At 45.1% G+C, this 13,797-nt stretch overlaps 1 protein-coding gene across 7 annotated transcripts in view; it reads right to left on the bottom strand.

The window, feature by feature from the left end:
• The window catches only part of LOC118616898 (amyloid beta precursor protein), a 241,811-nt gene extending 234,249 nt beyond the window's left edge, over positions 1–7,562 (bottom strand). For 4 of the 7 annotated variants that reach the window (XM_036242451.1, XM_036242452.1, XM_036242453.1 and 1 more), the window contains exon 1: positions 7,352–7,562. In XM_036242451.1, coding sequence (XP_036098344.1) covers positions 7,352–7,408 — 57 coding nt within the window. In that variant the 5' untranslated portion in view covers positions 7,409–7,562. The remainder of the gene's footprint in view (positions 1–7,351) is intronic. The other 3 variants (XM_036242458.1, XM_036242459.1, XM_036242457.1) reach the window with 2 other exon arrangements.
• Positions 7,563–13,797: the final 6,235 nt, after the last annotated feature.

Genomic DNA, 13,797 nt, shown 5'->3' with positions numbered 1-13,797 from the left:
CCATATGGAAATTAAGAGACACAAACACACTGTGTCTCTAATCACTAGTAAGACCTTCAGGATTCCAGATTTTGTTCATCTACAAAACAGGCTTGTGGTTCTTTCCTTTTTCTGACATGTTTACTTTGCCTGTTCCTGATCTCTGTTCCCTGACCCTTATATATGTGGTTGCGATACCATCTCTTCATTCCTCCTTGTATCTATTCTGGGCAGGATGTGTATTCCAAAGATGGTGGCAATCATTACAGCCTCCACTCCAACCCACTTTGTTTTGGTTGAATAGGACAGTGATAACTGGTGTAACAAAGGCCCACAAAGGTTCCTTGGGACTTTGCTTACCGATTCTTCAATGTCTCACATACTTTACAATAACACCAATTTCCTGTACTCTCAAATAACCTTAGCCTAATTTTGAAACTGAGATTGAATAGCTCTTCTTTTATAGTAAGCACATATATGCTAATTTCACTATCAAGTTTTAAAGATGTGAAAGCCATCATCTGACGAGCAGTAGTATCACTCATTTTATTTTGAAAATGGATTTCTTACAGAAATGCCTCATTCTCGGTCTGTTCTTTGGTTTCCTTGAACTTTGGTGAAGATCATTTCATGTTTCCATTCCAAGATAAAAACTGTTTTGTTTATTTTAATGTATTTATTTTTAATTTATTTTTGTTACAGATGTTTCTCCTTTTCTCCCCACTGACACTCTTTTTTAAAGGATATTTTTCCATTAATTTTTGGACTGAGTGGAAGGAAGGGAGGGGGAGAGAGCGACAGAGAAACATCGGTGTGAGAGAGACACACTGATTGGTTGCCTCCTGGATAATCGCAACCAGGGCTGGGGATTGAACCTGAAACCCAGGTACGTGCCCTTGACCAGGATTTGAACCCGAGACCCTTTGATTCATGAACTAATGTTCTAACTGAGCCAAACCGGCCAGGGCAAGAGCGAAAATCTTTTGCTGGCACGTGAAATCTTCCATTTTTGCCCAGATTGGCAAAACCTGTTGACTCATTTTTCTAGAGAAGATTTTGCTGAAAACTAAACCAAGCTTGTTCATAGCTCTTTGCACATAGCTGACAGTCAACTAATAGCTGGGTTCATCATCGAGCCAGCAGTATTAAGATGTGTGGCATGCTGCCAGTATGCACATTTAAAACAGGTCTTTCCCATTTGCGTAAAAACTCTCTATGCTTTTTTACACATTTATGTGCTGTTTAAATTTTTCAACGAGCACGCATTACTTTAATGTTTCACAAAAAGCCAACTGAAATATAAAATATACATAAGTACCAATAAATAACATTTTATAACATGTATGCTAAAATTTTTATCTGAGGTATATAATTTTTTTAAATTTAAATCAAATTCATTTGTTCTTATAGAGAACAAACGGCCAATTTCCTGTGATAGTCTGAGCTGGTTGTTAAGTGCACTAGTCAACAAGTGAAAGACCATATAGGTTTTTTAAACTTTCAACTATATGAGACTTAAATCTATCTACATTGTACATCACCATCATTATATATAGTGTTATAACTAACACACAGTGTTACTAGATGCCATCATGTTGCACATATTCTAATTCAAATACTGTTTCAAGTATTTTACATATGTATTAACTCAATTATTTTTAACAATCAAAAACATTATCCCCATTTTATTTTTATTCATCTTTTTTAAAAATATTTTTTTTTATTGATTTTAGAGAGGAAGGGAGAGATAGAAACAACGATGAGAGAGAATGTCGATTGGCCGCCTCCTGCATGCCCCCCACTGGGGAATGGGCCCACAACCTGGGCATCTGTCCTGAACTGGCAGCCTCTTGGTGCCTGGGTCAACACTCAACCACTGAGCCGCACCGGCCGGGCTATTGTCCCCATTTTATAAGAAAAAGACCTAGGCAGAAAACTAGCACACAGTCAACAGCTTAAAAGGGACAGAGCCAAGATTTAAGTCCAGGCAATCTTGTCCCAGTGCAGGGTCTTGATCCGTGTGGGATGCTACCTTCGCTGGACAAGTGAGAACCTCAGACTCAGACATGTCACTGGTATTGAAATCAACATGACGATTGTGGGAGCTACTCCACACTTTCCAAACAGCTGGGTTTTTCTAAACCTCTTATCTTCCCCACTCAACCACTACTTTCTTTCATAAAATACTATAATCCTAGCAAGTTCAAGCTAAATCTGTACTGCATGTTTTTGTTTTTGTTTTTAATGTAGACACACAAACTAAATCTAAATAAAATGTCTTCTTAGCTCCCTTTTGCAAGCTAAGATTTCACACCTGTGAACCTGAATCTCCGTATCCATCAAGTACCATTTTTTCACAGAACTATAATTGATGAACATATTCAGGCTTTTTCTTTTTTAATGAATTTGCTTTAATCCTAGAGTGGTCCTTCTAATCCAGTTTTAGGGAGTTCTGCTTCTAAAAAGGTTCCAGTCAAGCATTTCTACTCATCAGAATGAACCTTAAGAGAAAAATCTTACCAAATATTTTTTTTTTCTAAAGAAAAATAATGTCCTCACCAAAACGGTTATTTCTTAAGCTGTCCACATTAAACTGAGGAAACAGCTACATCACATTTGCCTCTTCACTATGGTTTCCATTTGCAAATTCAGTTTGAGGGTATAGGTACTGTCTGCCTTTCCTTTTATTTTTATTTATTTATTTAATCCTCGCCTGAGGACATTTTTCTTTTTCTTCTTTTTTTTTTTTTGTTGTTGTTTGTTTGGTTTTTTTAGATAGAGTGGGAGGGAGAGAGAGGAAGAGAGAGAGAGAAAAAACATCCATGTGAAAGGGACACATCAAGTGGCTGCCTCCCGCATGACCCCAGTTAGGGCGGGGATGAATCACAACCGAGGCACGTGCCCTGGACCAGAATCGAACCCGCGCCTCACTGGTACACGGGCCGACCCTCTAACCGCTGAGCCAAACTGGCCAGGGCTGCTTTTCCTTTTATAACAACAACACCAAAAAGTTAAATAATAGACATTGTATTGCTTAAACCTGCTGCTCGTTCAGAGGGCCTCTGTATTCCTTCACCTTAGCTTCCTCCACCTGCCACCCCTCCGTCTTCCTCCAGCCGCTCATGAGGGTGTATCTGTACACTGGCGGGGTGACAGGGTGACAGTCTTTCCAAGGGTTTGCAGAAGACGCTACTTAACGTCAGTCCCACTCCACACATTTGCATCTGGGAACCCGCTGGAGAAGGAAACCATTTCATAGTGAAGTTGAACACAGAGGGACAAACAACAAATGCAACCGTTTATTTTCTCCCCCTTCCTCACTGCTGCTCAGTGAACCAGTTTTCATCCTGCCCTCCCTGAGTCAACATCTTACTAAAGACAGAGTTCTCAGATCCTGCCTTCAGCCCCTGACCTTCGACTCCTCAATTCCCCACTCCTCTCCGGAATGCTCCCTGCACCTTCCCTCTCCATCTTGGCATCCATCACAGTTCATGAACATACAGTTATAATGACTTATGTGTTGTCTGTCTTCCCCACTAGATGGGAAGCTTCATGAAGGAAAAGACTGTTTTGTTCATCACAGTATCTTCAGAGCGGCGGGACAGGACCTGGCCCAAAAAGATGACCAATAAAAATATCCCTACTAATGAGTAGACGGAGAGATTAATGTAATCAATCCTCCTACTTGCTCATCGTTCATTGTTTAAGCACCTTGTCTTCACCTGGCTGGCTCTAAAGCAGGAACAGGGTAAAGAAAAATGAAGACAAAGGCTCCGCCCATCCCCTCAGGTGAGATAGTGTGTTTGCATATGTGTGTGTGTTTGTCTGGGAGGGCAAAGGTGGAGAGGCATGTAAACAAATACTATAAAATGACCTAACTTTCATTCCCCAGACGTGCATACAAACCTGGCTCAAAATGAACTACTAGGAAATTCTCCAGGACTCTCTCTTCTTATTGTTGTGGCTTTATTCTTTAACTATACATGCTTAGACTGTTAACACTCTTATTCAGAATCCCACTGAATCTGTACTTTCCTCTTGGTACTTAACACTTTCTGTTTTATTTTATAATCATGTGCCTGTCTTATTTACTCTGCAAACTTCTGGGAGCTGGAGTGAGGGTGGGAAGTAATGAGGTGTACACAAAGTAAACCCGACGTCCCGGGACTTTGCATCCAAAGCACACTGAGGAGGTTTATCTTTGCATTCTGAAACTGATATAAGGAGTCAGAGATCAGAGTATAGATTAATAATAGATACTTTGTAAGTCTTTTAAGGTAATACGTGTCCTCACCTAGATCACATTTGCACAAACAGGATTCACATTTCTACTGAATTTGATCACGCTTCTTCAGCAGTAGTTCAGTGATCACATAAAAGGCATATAATAGATATGCTTATTTCTGGAATGACTGACAACATTCATCTTCACACAGATATCTGTAGAGAAATCTGTCATATGCCACGAACAGTAACATAATTTAGGGGATTCTCCAGCAACAGGGAGAAAGCTTCATCCACAGACATAACCTGTTTTCCTTCAAACCAATAATCAATGGACATAATTTTTCCTTTTTTTCAATTGGTTAGTCCTAATTTTCCTTGTGATCTACTGAGGTGCATGTTCCTTTTCCTTTCCTCAGTCAGAACCAGGGATCTTCAGCCTCTCTGAAGTACTTCTCTGTAGTACTAACAGCATTGCGAGTGCCATTAGACGCCTCTGCTGGTCAGGCTGACAGGAGAAGCATTTATGCCCTGCTGGTTATCATGGCTTCCCATTGATTAGCAAGAAACTCTTCAGAGATCATCATCAAATCTGGGCTTCACTATTCTGCGTGTAGGTGCTTGCCCTTCGGGCAGTACTCGTCAGTATGGATGGGTTTCTACAGTCCAATTATCTGCTATATGAATCAGCGGTGCTAATTCATACAGCAGATAATTGTGATTAGGTTAAACTCTCCAATACAGGAAAATAAAACTTTAAGGAGAAGCATGTTTAAGGACATAAGTAAATAAATGACAGGGCTTTTTAAACTCAGCCTCTATGGATACACCAAGCAAAATCATCCTCCCCTGTAATGCTTCTACTGAAAGCAGAGGTGAGTTATCACTGTCCTTATTGGTTTCCTATTTAGACACACCTGCAGCGGACCTATTTTCTGAGCCTTACAAAAGACGGTCAAGTCATAATTACATCTTTTCAGTGGATAAGTCCCCTTCAAACCTCATTAGAGTAAATTATCCACTCTTCCACCAACGCTTTGAAAAATGGACTAATGTGAATCTCACCTCCACTCTTTGAAAGAGGTGACAATAGCCAGTGAAAATGTCCAACAGGCTGGCAGAAAAAGCAAAGAAATGCATTCAAAAGGCCAAAATATAAACTGAATCATATTTGCCTACACGCTGCCTCTTTTTATACAGAATACTTGCTCAGCAAAGTTAAATATTTGTTGTTTGATGAAAGCTTCAAATATAAAGGTTATGATATGACTTTAATTACTTAATTTGTGATTTTTAATATGTAATAAAATAATCAAGATAAACTGTATGAGTAAATTTAAGTCATCGGAGAAATGAGGGTTCCCTTAATTAAATGCATTTTTTTAAAATATGGAAAACCAGATTCTTTAACTCTATAAAACAATTTGTCCTAACTAGCCCTAAGTCACTTCCTGAGCCACTTGTAGGTAAAAGACAGACGGGGGAAAAGTTCAGTGACCTCGTAAATTAGGGACTAAAAAGCTGTAACGTTGTGATAGTCTGTACAGTCTCTGTGAAATTACAGAAAAACACTTGTCCGGAAATTGCTTTTTTTGGAAAATGACCATGAGGTAGGCGAACAGGAGGGGGGACAAATGGAGAGGGAAGATTGCAAATGGTAAAATACCAAATGGGAACCCACCGATGTGAAATACAACCTCCCCTGCCCCGGCTGTCACGCAAACAACTTCTAAGCATCTTTAGATAAAAAAGAAAAATAGTCGTTTTGCACAAGCGTTAGCTGAATGTTCGAGAGTTGGATGAATGGGGAAGACTTGTTATACACCTAGTGGTGGGTGGATTTCACCAGGCTGCAGCCTCCACACAGCTTCTCTTTGCTGCACTGCAGAGGCGCCATCTTCTCCGTCTTAATCTTCGCTCAATTCAATCCTTTTATCTGTACCCTAAAAAAAAGACTCGGAGGACCCTCCCCAACAGCCCCCGCCCCGAAGGGGTTCTACACCACCAGCGCTGCCAGGGAAGAGGCCGCGCCTTAATCAGACAAACGCCTCCTTTGATGCACAGGAGGGGAGAGCTCGTGACTCCGCACCACCCGCCACTGCCCTTCCATTGCACAGCCAGCTCCCCACGTCTTCTCCCCAAGGACTCACAGCCCAGCACAGAATTAGCAAGTCTCGGAGGTGATGGGGGTGGGAAGCTGAGGCGCCCCGAGGCTCCGCCGCGGCGGCCCCAGCAGCGCCCCAGCCCCCTCCGGGACAGACGCGCAACGCCAGGAAGGGAGTCGGGCGGGAGCCTCGCTGGCGCACAGACCAACGCGGCTCAGTCTACCGCGCTCTGGGCTGGCGAGGGCGGGGTGTCGCGGCTTTTGTTCCCAGGGACCTTCTCCTTCTCCCGGAGAAGCTGAAGGTTCGAGCGAACGCCCAGGGCACCCAGGCTGGCGGAAGGTGCGAGGTGGCAGTGGGTATCCGACCCCTCCCGTCTCTCGAACTTACACAAAAGGGAAACACAGAAATGTACAAAGTTTGCCCGCGGAAGGTGGTGCGCGACCCTAACAGGGGTCGCCTTCAGGAGGCCGCCGCGAGCAGCCTCGAAAAGGAAGGCAGAGGCGACCGGGCAGGGTCGGAGTGGCGGGGATGCGAAGGGAAGGTGAAACGGGGCGGAAAAGGGAAAAGGGAAGCGGGGGAGGGAGGCAGCTTCCCGAGCTGTCCCGACTCCTCCTCTCCAGGGCCCGAGAGAAAGGGAAGGGCAGCGATTACGATCTGGGGACAGGATCCAGGGGCGCTGCGTTTTCGGTTTTACCCCACGTGCTCCATCTGGATGTCTCTCGCCTCCCCCTAGTCTCAGCCCTCAGCCGGGAGGCACGAACTGAGTTAGGGTCTGAGCTCAGGATCGCCTCCTCTACTCGCCCCCGAGTGGCACAGACCCGGGAGCCCGACGCCTCGCCCGCACCCTCTCCGCGGACTGGAGCGCGCGTCCCCCGGACAGGGCTGGGCCGAGACCGGGATGCGCAGGGCGACCGCAAGCGGGGGCGTTGGGCGCGGAGAGGAGAGGGGTCCCCTCGACTGCCCCCGGCTTCTCTGGATTCAAGACCCGGAGAGGATCGGCTTCACACCGTCCCCCTCCCCCCATTCCGAAGGGCGGCACCCACCTCCAGCGCCCGAGCCGTCCAGGCGGCCAGTAGGACCAGTGCCAAGCCGGACAGCATCGCGACCCTGCGCGGGCACCGAGTGCGCTGTTCGAGTGCGATCCGCTGCGCCCCTGTTCCGCCGGTGCCGCTGCCGCCGTCGCTGTCTCTGGTGGCCCCCGCGATCGCACTGCTCCGGGTGCTCTCTCCCACTGCTGCCGAGGAAACTGACGGAGCAGGAGCGGGGCTGCAGGGCTCCTAGCCCCGCGAGTCAGCTGATCCGGCCCACCCCGCTAGGCACCCGAGAGAGACCCCTAGCGGAGGCGCCTGGCTGCTGCGCGCGCTCGGCCGGGAGGGGCCCGCGTCCGGGCGCCCACAGGTGCAGCGCCCCCTGCTCCTCCCGCACCCCGCGCGCCTCTCCGGCCCCTGGCCACCTGGGACCCGGGAGTAGTAGGAGGGAGAGTCGGGGCCAGGAGAGGGACAGTGCGGAGCGGGGAAAGGTGAGTCGTAGGACATCTGGGCTCCGGAAAAGTCGTGAGCTCTCCTTGCTCGTCCCCGTGAGCTTGACTCATCCGACCTCGCAGCGGTCTCAGGAATGTCGTATAAAGGGCTGCTGCTGGGGTGCGTTCGTAGCCGCATTTCGGTTTTTGCCTCGGTTTGGAGAAGTGGGGGAGGCGCTTTTAAAAGAGAGTGAGAACGAGATCAGCTTAAAGCTGGTTGAGAGAGAAGCCACATGCCCCCCCACCCCCCCCCCCCAGTCAACAGCAGCCCCAAGCAACCTGGAATTTCTATCTTTAGAAAGAGCCAAAGGAGAAAAGAGCCTGAGTAGTGAAGAAGCTGGCGATCCATTTACTTACCCTTGAAAGACGGGTTTAAAACCATTTTTGTTGTTTATTTGTTGTGGGATTTTTGTTATGTTGTTTTTTGTTTATTGTTTGTTTGTTTGTTTGTTTTGTTTTGTTTTTATCAGACAGGAAGAACATACACCAGAGAAGGGGGTGGCGTGGAAGTTAGGAGGGAAAGGGTCTGGAGAGACGATTCTTATTCAACCCCCATAACTAAGAACTTCTGACCTCAAGCTCTGCCCTTGGTTTTCACTGTGCCTAGAATGGTCTAGAATCGTCCAGATGCATCCCCTCCTCTTGACCTGAAGAAGCATGGTCGCCACACCTCAGTCCACAGTGGGGCTAGTGGGAGAGAACCTGTGGGGCTGTGGCTCAAGCAGGGGGTGGCGACTGACTTCCTGAGAAATCAGCATTTATCTTCTCTAAATGTTCTTTTCATCTCCACACCCCCTCCAGTCCTGACCCTTGGATTACTTTCCCCCCCGAGTGTCCTTTGAAAGTCCTCAACAAATAATAACAAATATTTGTTATCATGCGATATTTCTTTACATGCCATATGTCATTAACTTCCTTAAAAAGCCAATGAGGCCCTTGCTATACTATTCCTACTCATAAGTCAGGAAATGGAAAGTAAGGAACTCCCAAATCTGACAGCAAGTAAGTGACAGGAAGTTGGTATTGCAGGGAAAATCCTAAGTGGCAGCAAAATCCAGTTGCTTCCCCGACACATTAACCCAGCACCATAGTCCCCTGACTGCCCCAGGTTCCTACGAGCGATAGAGAGCATCTGAATGCAAAGAGAAGTATGACTTGAAGATGGGGAGGGAGCAGGAACAGCCACACATTTTTCATGGTCTGGTACAAAATGAAAAAGCCCCTTTTGCCCCAAATTAAGAATTTTAAGTTGCTGACACAGATTATTAAACCAAACATGGAGTTCTTTTGAGCACAGAACCCTGTGTGACTGCTCAGTTGCATGTCCATGAACTGGGAGGAAGCAATTTTTAAGGGACTTTTACTGAGCATGTAATTCATATATATAGAAGTGAGGTTATAAACTTTAAGAATAAAAGTTCTTAGCTTTAACATTTTCCCTTTTCACTGCTGAAATTCACCACACTCGTTCATTCCCTGGACAGGATGTTCTCCCAGGGAAGATGATTAGCGGCTGACTGTCACAATGATGGACAGTCCTTACATTTTCTCCCATTCCATTCCTACTCCAGAGATCCTGGTGGCGTTGACTTCTCAGCCACTATCTTTGTTCTCTAGTTAATGCCATTTCCTGCCCTGAGGTATCTTTCAGATCCCCTGAGCAGGAAACAAAGGAACATCCTTAGAACCCTGCAAAAGGGCCAACCACCGGTTGGCTGGAATCTCCACAAACGTTCCCAAACTAGACTTCAATGCCTCAACTTATGAAACGTTTACTCTCCTTTCAGACAGTGCATTCTGTCTTTGGGCTGATCTGGTTTCTATAAAGTTCTTACCTCATTTCCTTTTCTGGAACCTCCCACTCAGATGTCCTTGTACCCCACGATCAATCAGAATAAATCTTTTCCACACCACATATCTTCACCTGTTTGCCAGCAGTTTTCATGCTACTTCTGCCTCCGGGGTCCTTTCTTCGCCAGGTAACACAGGCACTTCCTTCAGCGGTTGTGCAGATGGCATGGTTTCTGGTTCTTTCCAAGCCCTGGCCATTCTCCTCTGAATGTGTTCTGGTTTGTTTACAATACTCCATGAGTGCTCTGAGCACCCACCTCAGTGTGCAGCCTAACATTGCCATTTGATGCTGTCAACTCAGATTGGTCACACTCGCCATCAGTCCTCCGAAATCTGTTCTATGCATAGTGCTTTGAGACACATCTCTGTTATCTCATGTTTAGGATGTTATCTGTGCTCTGCAAATATCACCCCAAACAATCTTAATCTAAACCAGAAGATGAGCCCTGTATCAACTTACTAGGGCTGCCATAACAAAGGATCACAGACTGGTTGGCTTAAACGACCAAAATGTATTGTCTCACAAGTCTTCTGGAGGCTGAAAGTCTGAGCTCAGGGCGTTGGCAGGGTTGACCACTTCTGAGGCTTTTCTCTCCTTGGCTTGCAGGTGGCCTTCTCTGTGTCTTCGCATGGTCTTCCCTCTGTGCGTGTCTGTGCCCTGATCTCGTCCTACAAGGACACCAGTTATATTGGATTAGGGTCCAACCTAATGATCTCATTTTAATTACCTCTTTAAAAATCCTTCTCCAAATATAGTCATATTCTGAGGTATTAAGGATTAGGATATCAATATATGAATTTCAACATATGAATCTGGGAGGGGGATATAATTGAGCATATAACAGGCCCTCATTTGGAGCAGCTAGGACTCGTTGCATGATCCTGCCTCTAATCTTTGACCTTTAATACCAATGGCCAATGGTTCTTCTGCCCTTTTCAGTTGGAAGGTCATTCATTTCAACAGGAAACAAACAGAAATCGAGCAGTTCTACTTTCTCTCCATTATGCATCAACATTGTACCCTGATCCCCAGCAGCTAGCTCACCCCTCCCAAGACTGTCCAGTTCTGAAAATAAATAAAAAGGCCCGTTACATTTTTCTTTAGAATATGTTATCAAATATTAAACTTGTGCTGACATTTAAAATGTGTATTAGTTTGGTAGAGCTGCTGTAACAAGATTCCACAGACAGGATGGTTTAAGCAACATAAATTTATTTTCTCACAGTTCCAGAAAGTAGAAGGTCCAAGAATGAGGTGCTACCAGGCTTGGGTTTCTCTGAGGCCTCTCTCCTTGGCCTGCAGGTGGCCCCCTTCTTCTTTGTCCTCACTTGTCCTCAGTAAGGGCGCACCCTTGGCATCTCTCTGTATGTCCTAATTTTCTTATAAGGACACTGGTCAGATTGGGTTTGGGTCCACCCTAAAGACTTCATTTTAATTTAATTACCTCTTTAAAAGCCCTTTACCCAAATGCAGTCACATTATGAGGTACTAGAAGTAAGGCTTCCACATATCAATTTGGGGAGGAACACAATTCAGTCTATAACAGAACCCCTAAAATTTATTTTTACATTTTAAGCTACTCTCATCTCCATCCTTGAGAGTGGATTCTTTCTACCTTTTATTCATGTCCTTTTGAAACCAGAGTGCTATCTAGGTAGCCAGAGTGGTTCTTTTAGCTGCCTCCTGGTTGAATGTTTGGATTACGTGGCTACTCCAGACTTCCAACAGTATTGGGAATTATGGTACCTTCTATAGAGCTGCTCCTTTGTGGGGTATTAGCTATAATGGCAGACATGTGACATATGTAAGAGTTTAACATGCTTCTTAATCTGTCTTCCCTTCCAGAACGTCATGCCGACTCCTTTCTGTGGATGAGAAGTGGATCCTGAGTTGCCTTCTCTCTCATCTCTTTCTACCTTCTCTAAGACACAAAGGTGTTATTAATTTCTTTATCTTGACGGCAACTTTCAATGTCTACAGGAGTCTAAACTGTAAATAGCAATCAAGCTTTTCATAATAAAATCCTTTCTCCCAATGATGGGTGCAGTTTTGCACATTATAAGATTTTTTTTTTCCTTTTCATGGAAGAGACAAAGAAATTTTTAAATAAATAATTAGCACTTAACACACCTACATTTAACAGACGTGCATGTAGACCGAGGATGTAACATTCCACTTGCCCTCTTTCTTAAGTTACTCCTTCAGTCATGGGTCTTGACTTCAGCAGTGTGCCCATGAAATGTTCATATATTTTCAAACAATACGATACTTTAAAAATTAGTCTTTAGCCCTGGCCAGTTTGGCTCAGCGGTTAGAGCGTCCGCCTGCGGTCCAGAGAGACCCGGGTTTGGTTCCCGCTAAGGGCATGGACCTCGGTTGCAGTTTGTCCCCGGCCCTGGTTGGTCGTGCGGGTGGCAGCCACTCGATGTGTCCCTTTCATATGGATGTTTCCCTCTCTCTCTCTTCCTCTCTCTCCCTCCCACTTTGTCTGTACGAAAAATGGAAAAAATGTCCTCGGGTGAGGATTAAAAAAAAAAAAAAAATTAGTCTTTACTCTGCAGTCACTACACAAAACCACTTCAGTGACAGCCTTCAGATTCGAATGAGTGATAGTTTACAAATGAGCTTAGTGTATTTCAGTATAGCAACTCTATGGGACATCAAAATTAAATGTTTAACCAGGGACCACTATGGCAGCTGCTTTAGATAGCTTGTCTGAAGAATGATGGTAATTCCAAGGTTGCCACAAGGACTATTTTAAAGAAACATTCCTATATGCTATGGACTAAAAGGGAAGAGTAAGAGAGGGAGGAGAAAGAAATAGGCCATTTAGGCCGAGCCCAGAGGTGGGAAGCGTGACAATCAGTCCGGGAGCAGGATTTGCTTCTTCAGAGAACTGCAGTAACAGGGCAGCCATGTGCAGTGATGGAAGAGGTAGCAGGCTCGAGAAAGCTTGACCACTACATGTCAGTTTTGGAAATAGTTATGGAACCTGCCACAGCCTCCGTTCCCAAAATATCTTCTTTATCGGGCAGTGTGGTGACAAAAAGGGAAAGACACCTAGCACAGTGCCTGGTTTACAACAGAAATCACTTCTCTTTTCTTGAGAGAACAGAAGTTCAAGATCGCTGTCATTGAAGTAACCTGGATAGTCCTGACTGTGACCTTGCATTGACCTTGCCAGGCACTGCCACTTTGCAGGGAGACTGTCAACCCAGTGCGGGCCACTAAGTAATAAGAGTTACTACTTAGTGCTGCTAATAAGAGTTCCAAATTTGTGAGTGATTTACTTTTTTGTAGAACATAAATCAAAGACTCAAAATTAACCTTGTATCAGGCTATTCATTTGTATTCCAGTATGCTTTGTAGAGTGGAGAGAAGGGACGGAGCTATAGAATTGGACAGTATGCTAAGAATTAGGCTAAAGTTTGAACCCTCCCAAGGGCACGTGCCAGGTATGTGAAAGATATAGATCCTGTCTGCAGATGGCACACTGCTTGGAAAGGCTGCTTGCCGGAGGTGCTCAGAGGATTAGAGGGGACTGACCACCTCCTGCAGAAGGGAGGACCTCATCACATGGTCACGGAGTGTCACTCCTCAGAGCAGGAAGCCACAGTAGTCACAGGAGTTGCCTTGTCCTGAAGCCATTGCCAACACTCAGTGCTGAGGACAAACATCAAGGCTGAGGGATGTTGCACTCCAAGGTAACTGGACCTCATTATCTCCACACACCTGGGGTCTGAACTTCATGTTCTCCCAGTTGGGGAGAGAGAAGCTGTATAGTGTTTGATGAGTGACTCAGCTTTTATAACTCAAGTGAAGGCTGTAGCCAAGGAAGTGTTACCCAAACCTAAAATAAATGTGAAGATTCCAGCAGATAAGCCTTGAGTACTCATGAACACATTTGGTAAATAAACAGGATCTTGAGTGGTAAAACAAACACACAAACTAACCAACACATAAATGAAAACTTCATAGTCACTCGGTATACATTTGTCCCGAAGCAAGCTCCCAACTTCGCTGTATCTCTTAGAACATTTTTGGGGGGTCTGTATGAACTTATTGCATTTAAAGTAAATATTAGTTATAAGAATAGAAATGTTTAGTATTGGTGGATC

This window comes from Molossus molossus, unplaced genomic scaffold (genome assembly GCF_014108415.1).
Source record: "Molossus molossus isolate mMolMol1 unplaced genomic scaffold, mMolMol1.p scaffold_m16_p_5, whole genome shotgun sequence".
Classification (NCBI taxonomy): domain Eukaryota; kingdom Metazoa; phylum Chordata; class Mammalia; order Chiroptera; family Molossidae; genus Molossus; species Molossus molossus.
This window is presented reverse-complemented; position numbering and strand designations above follow the sequence as displayed.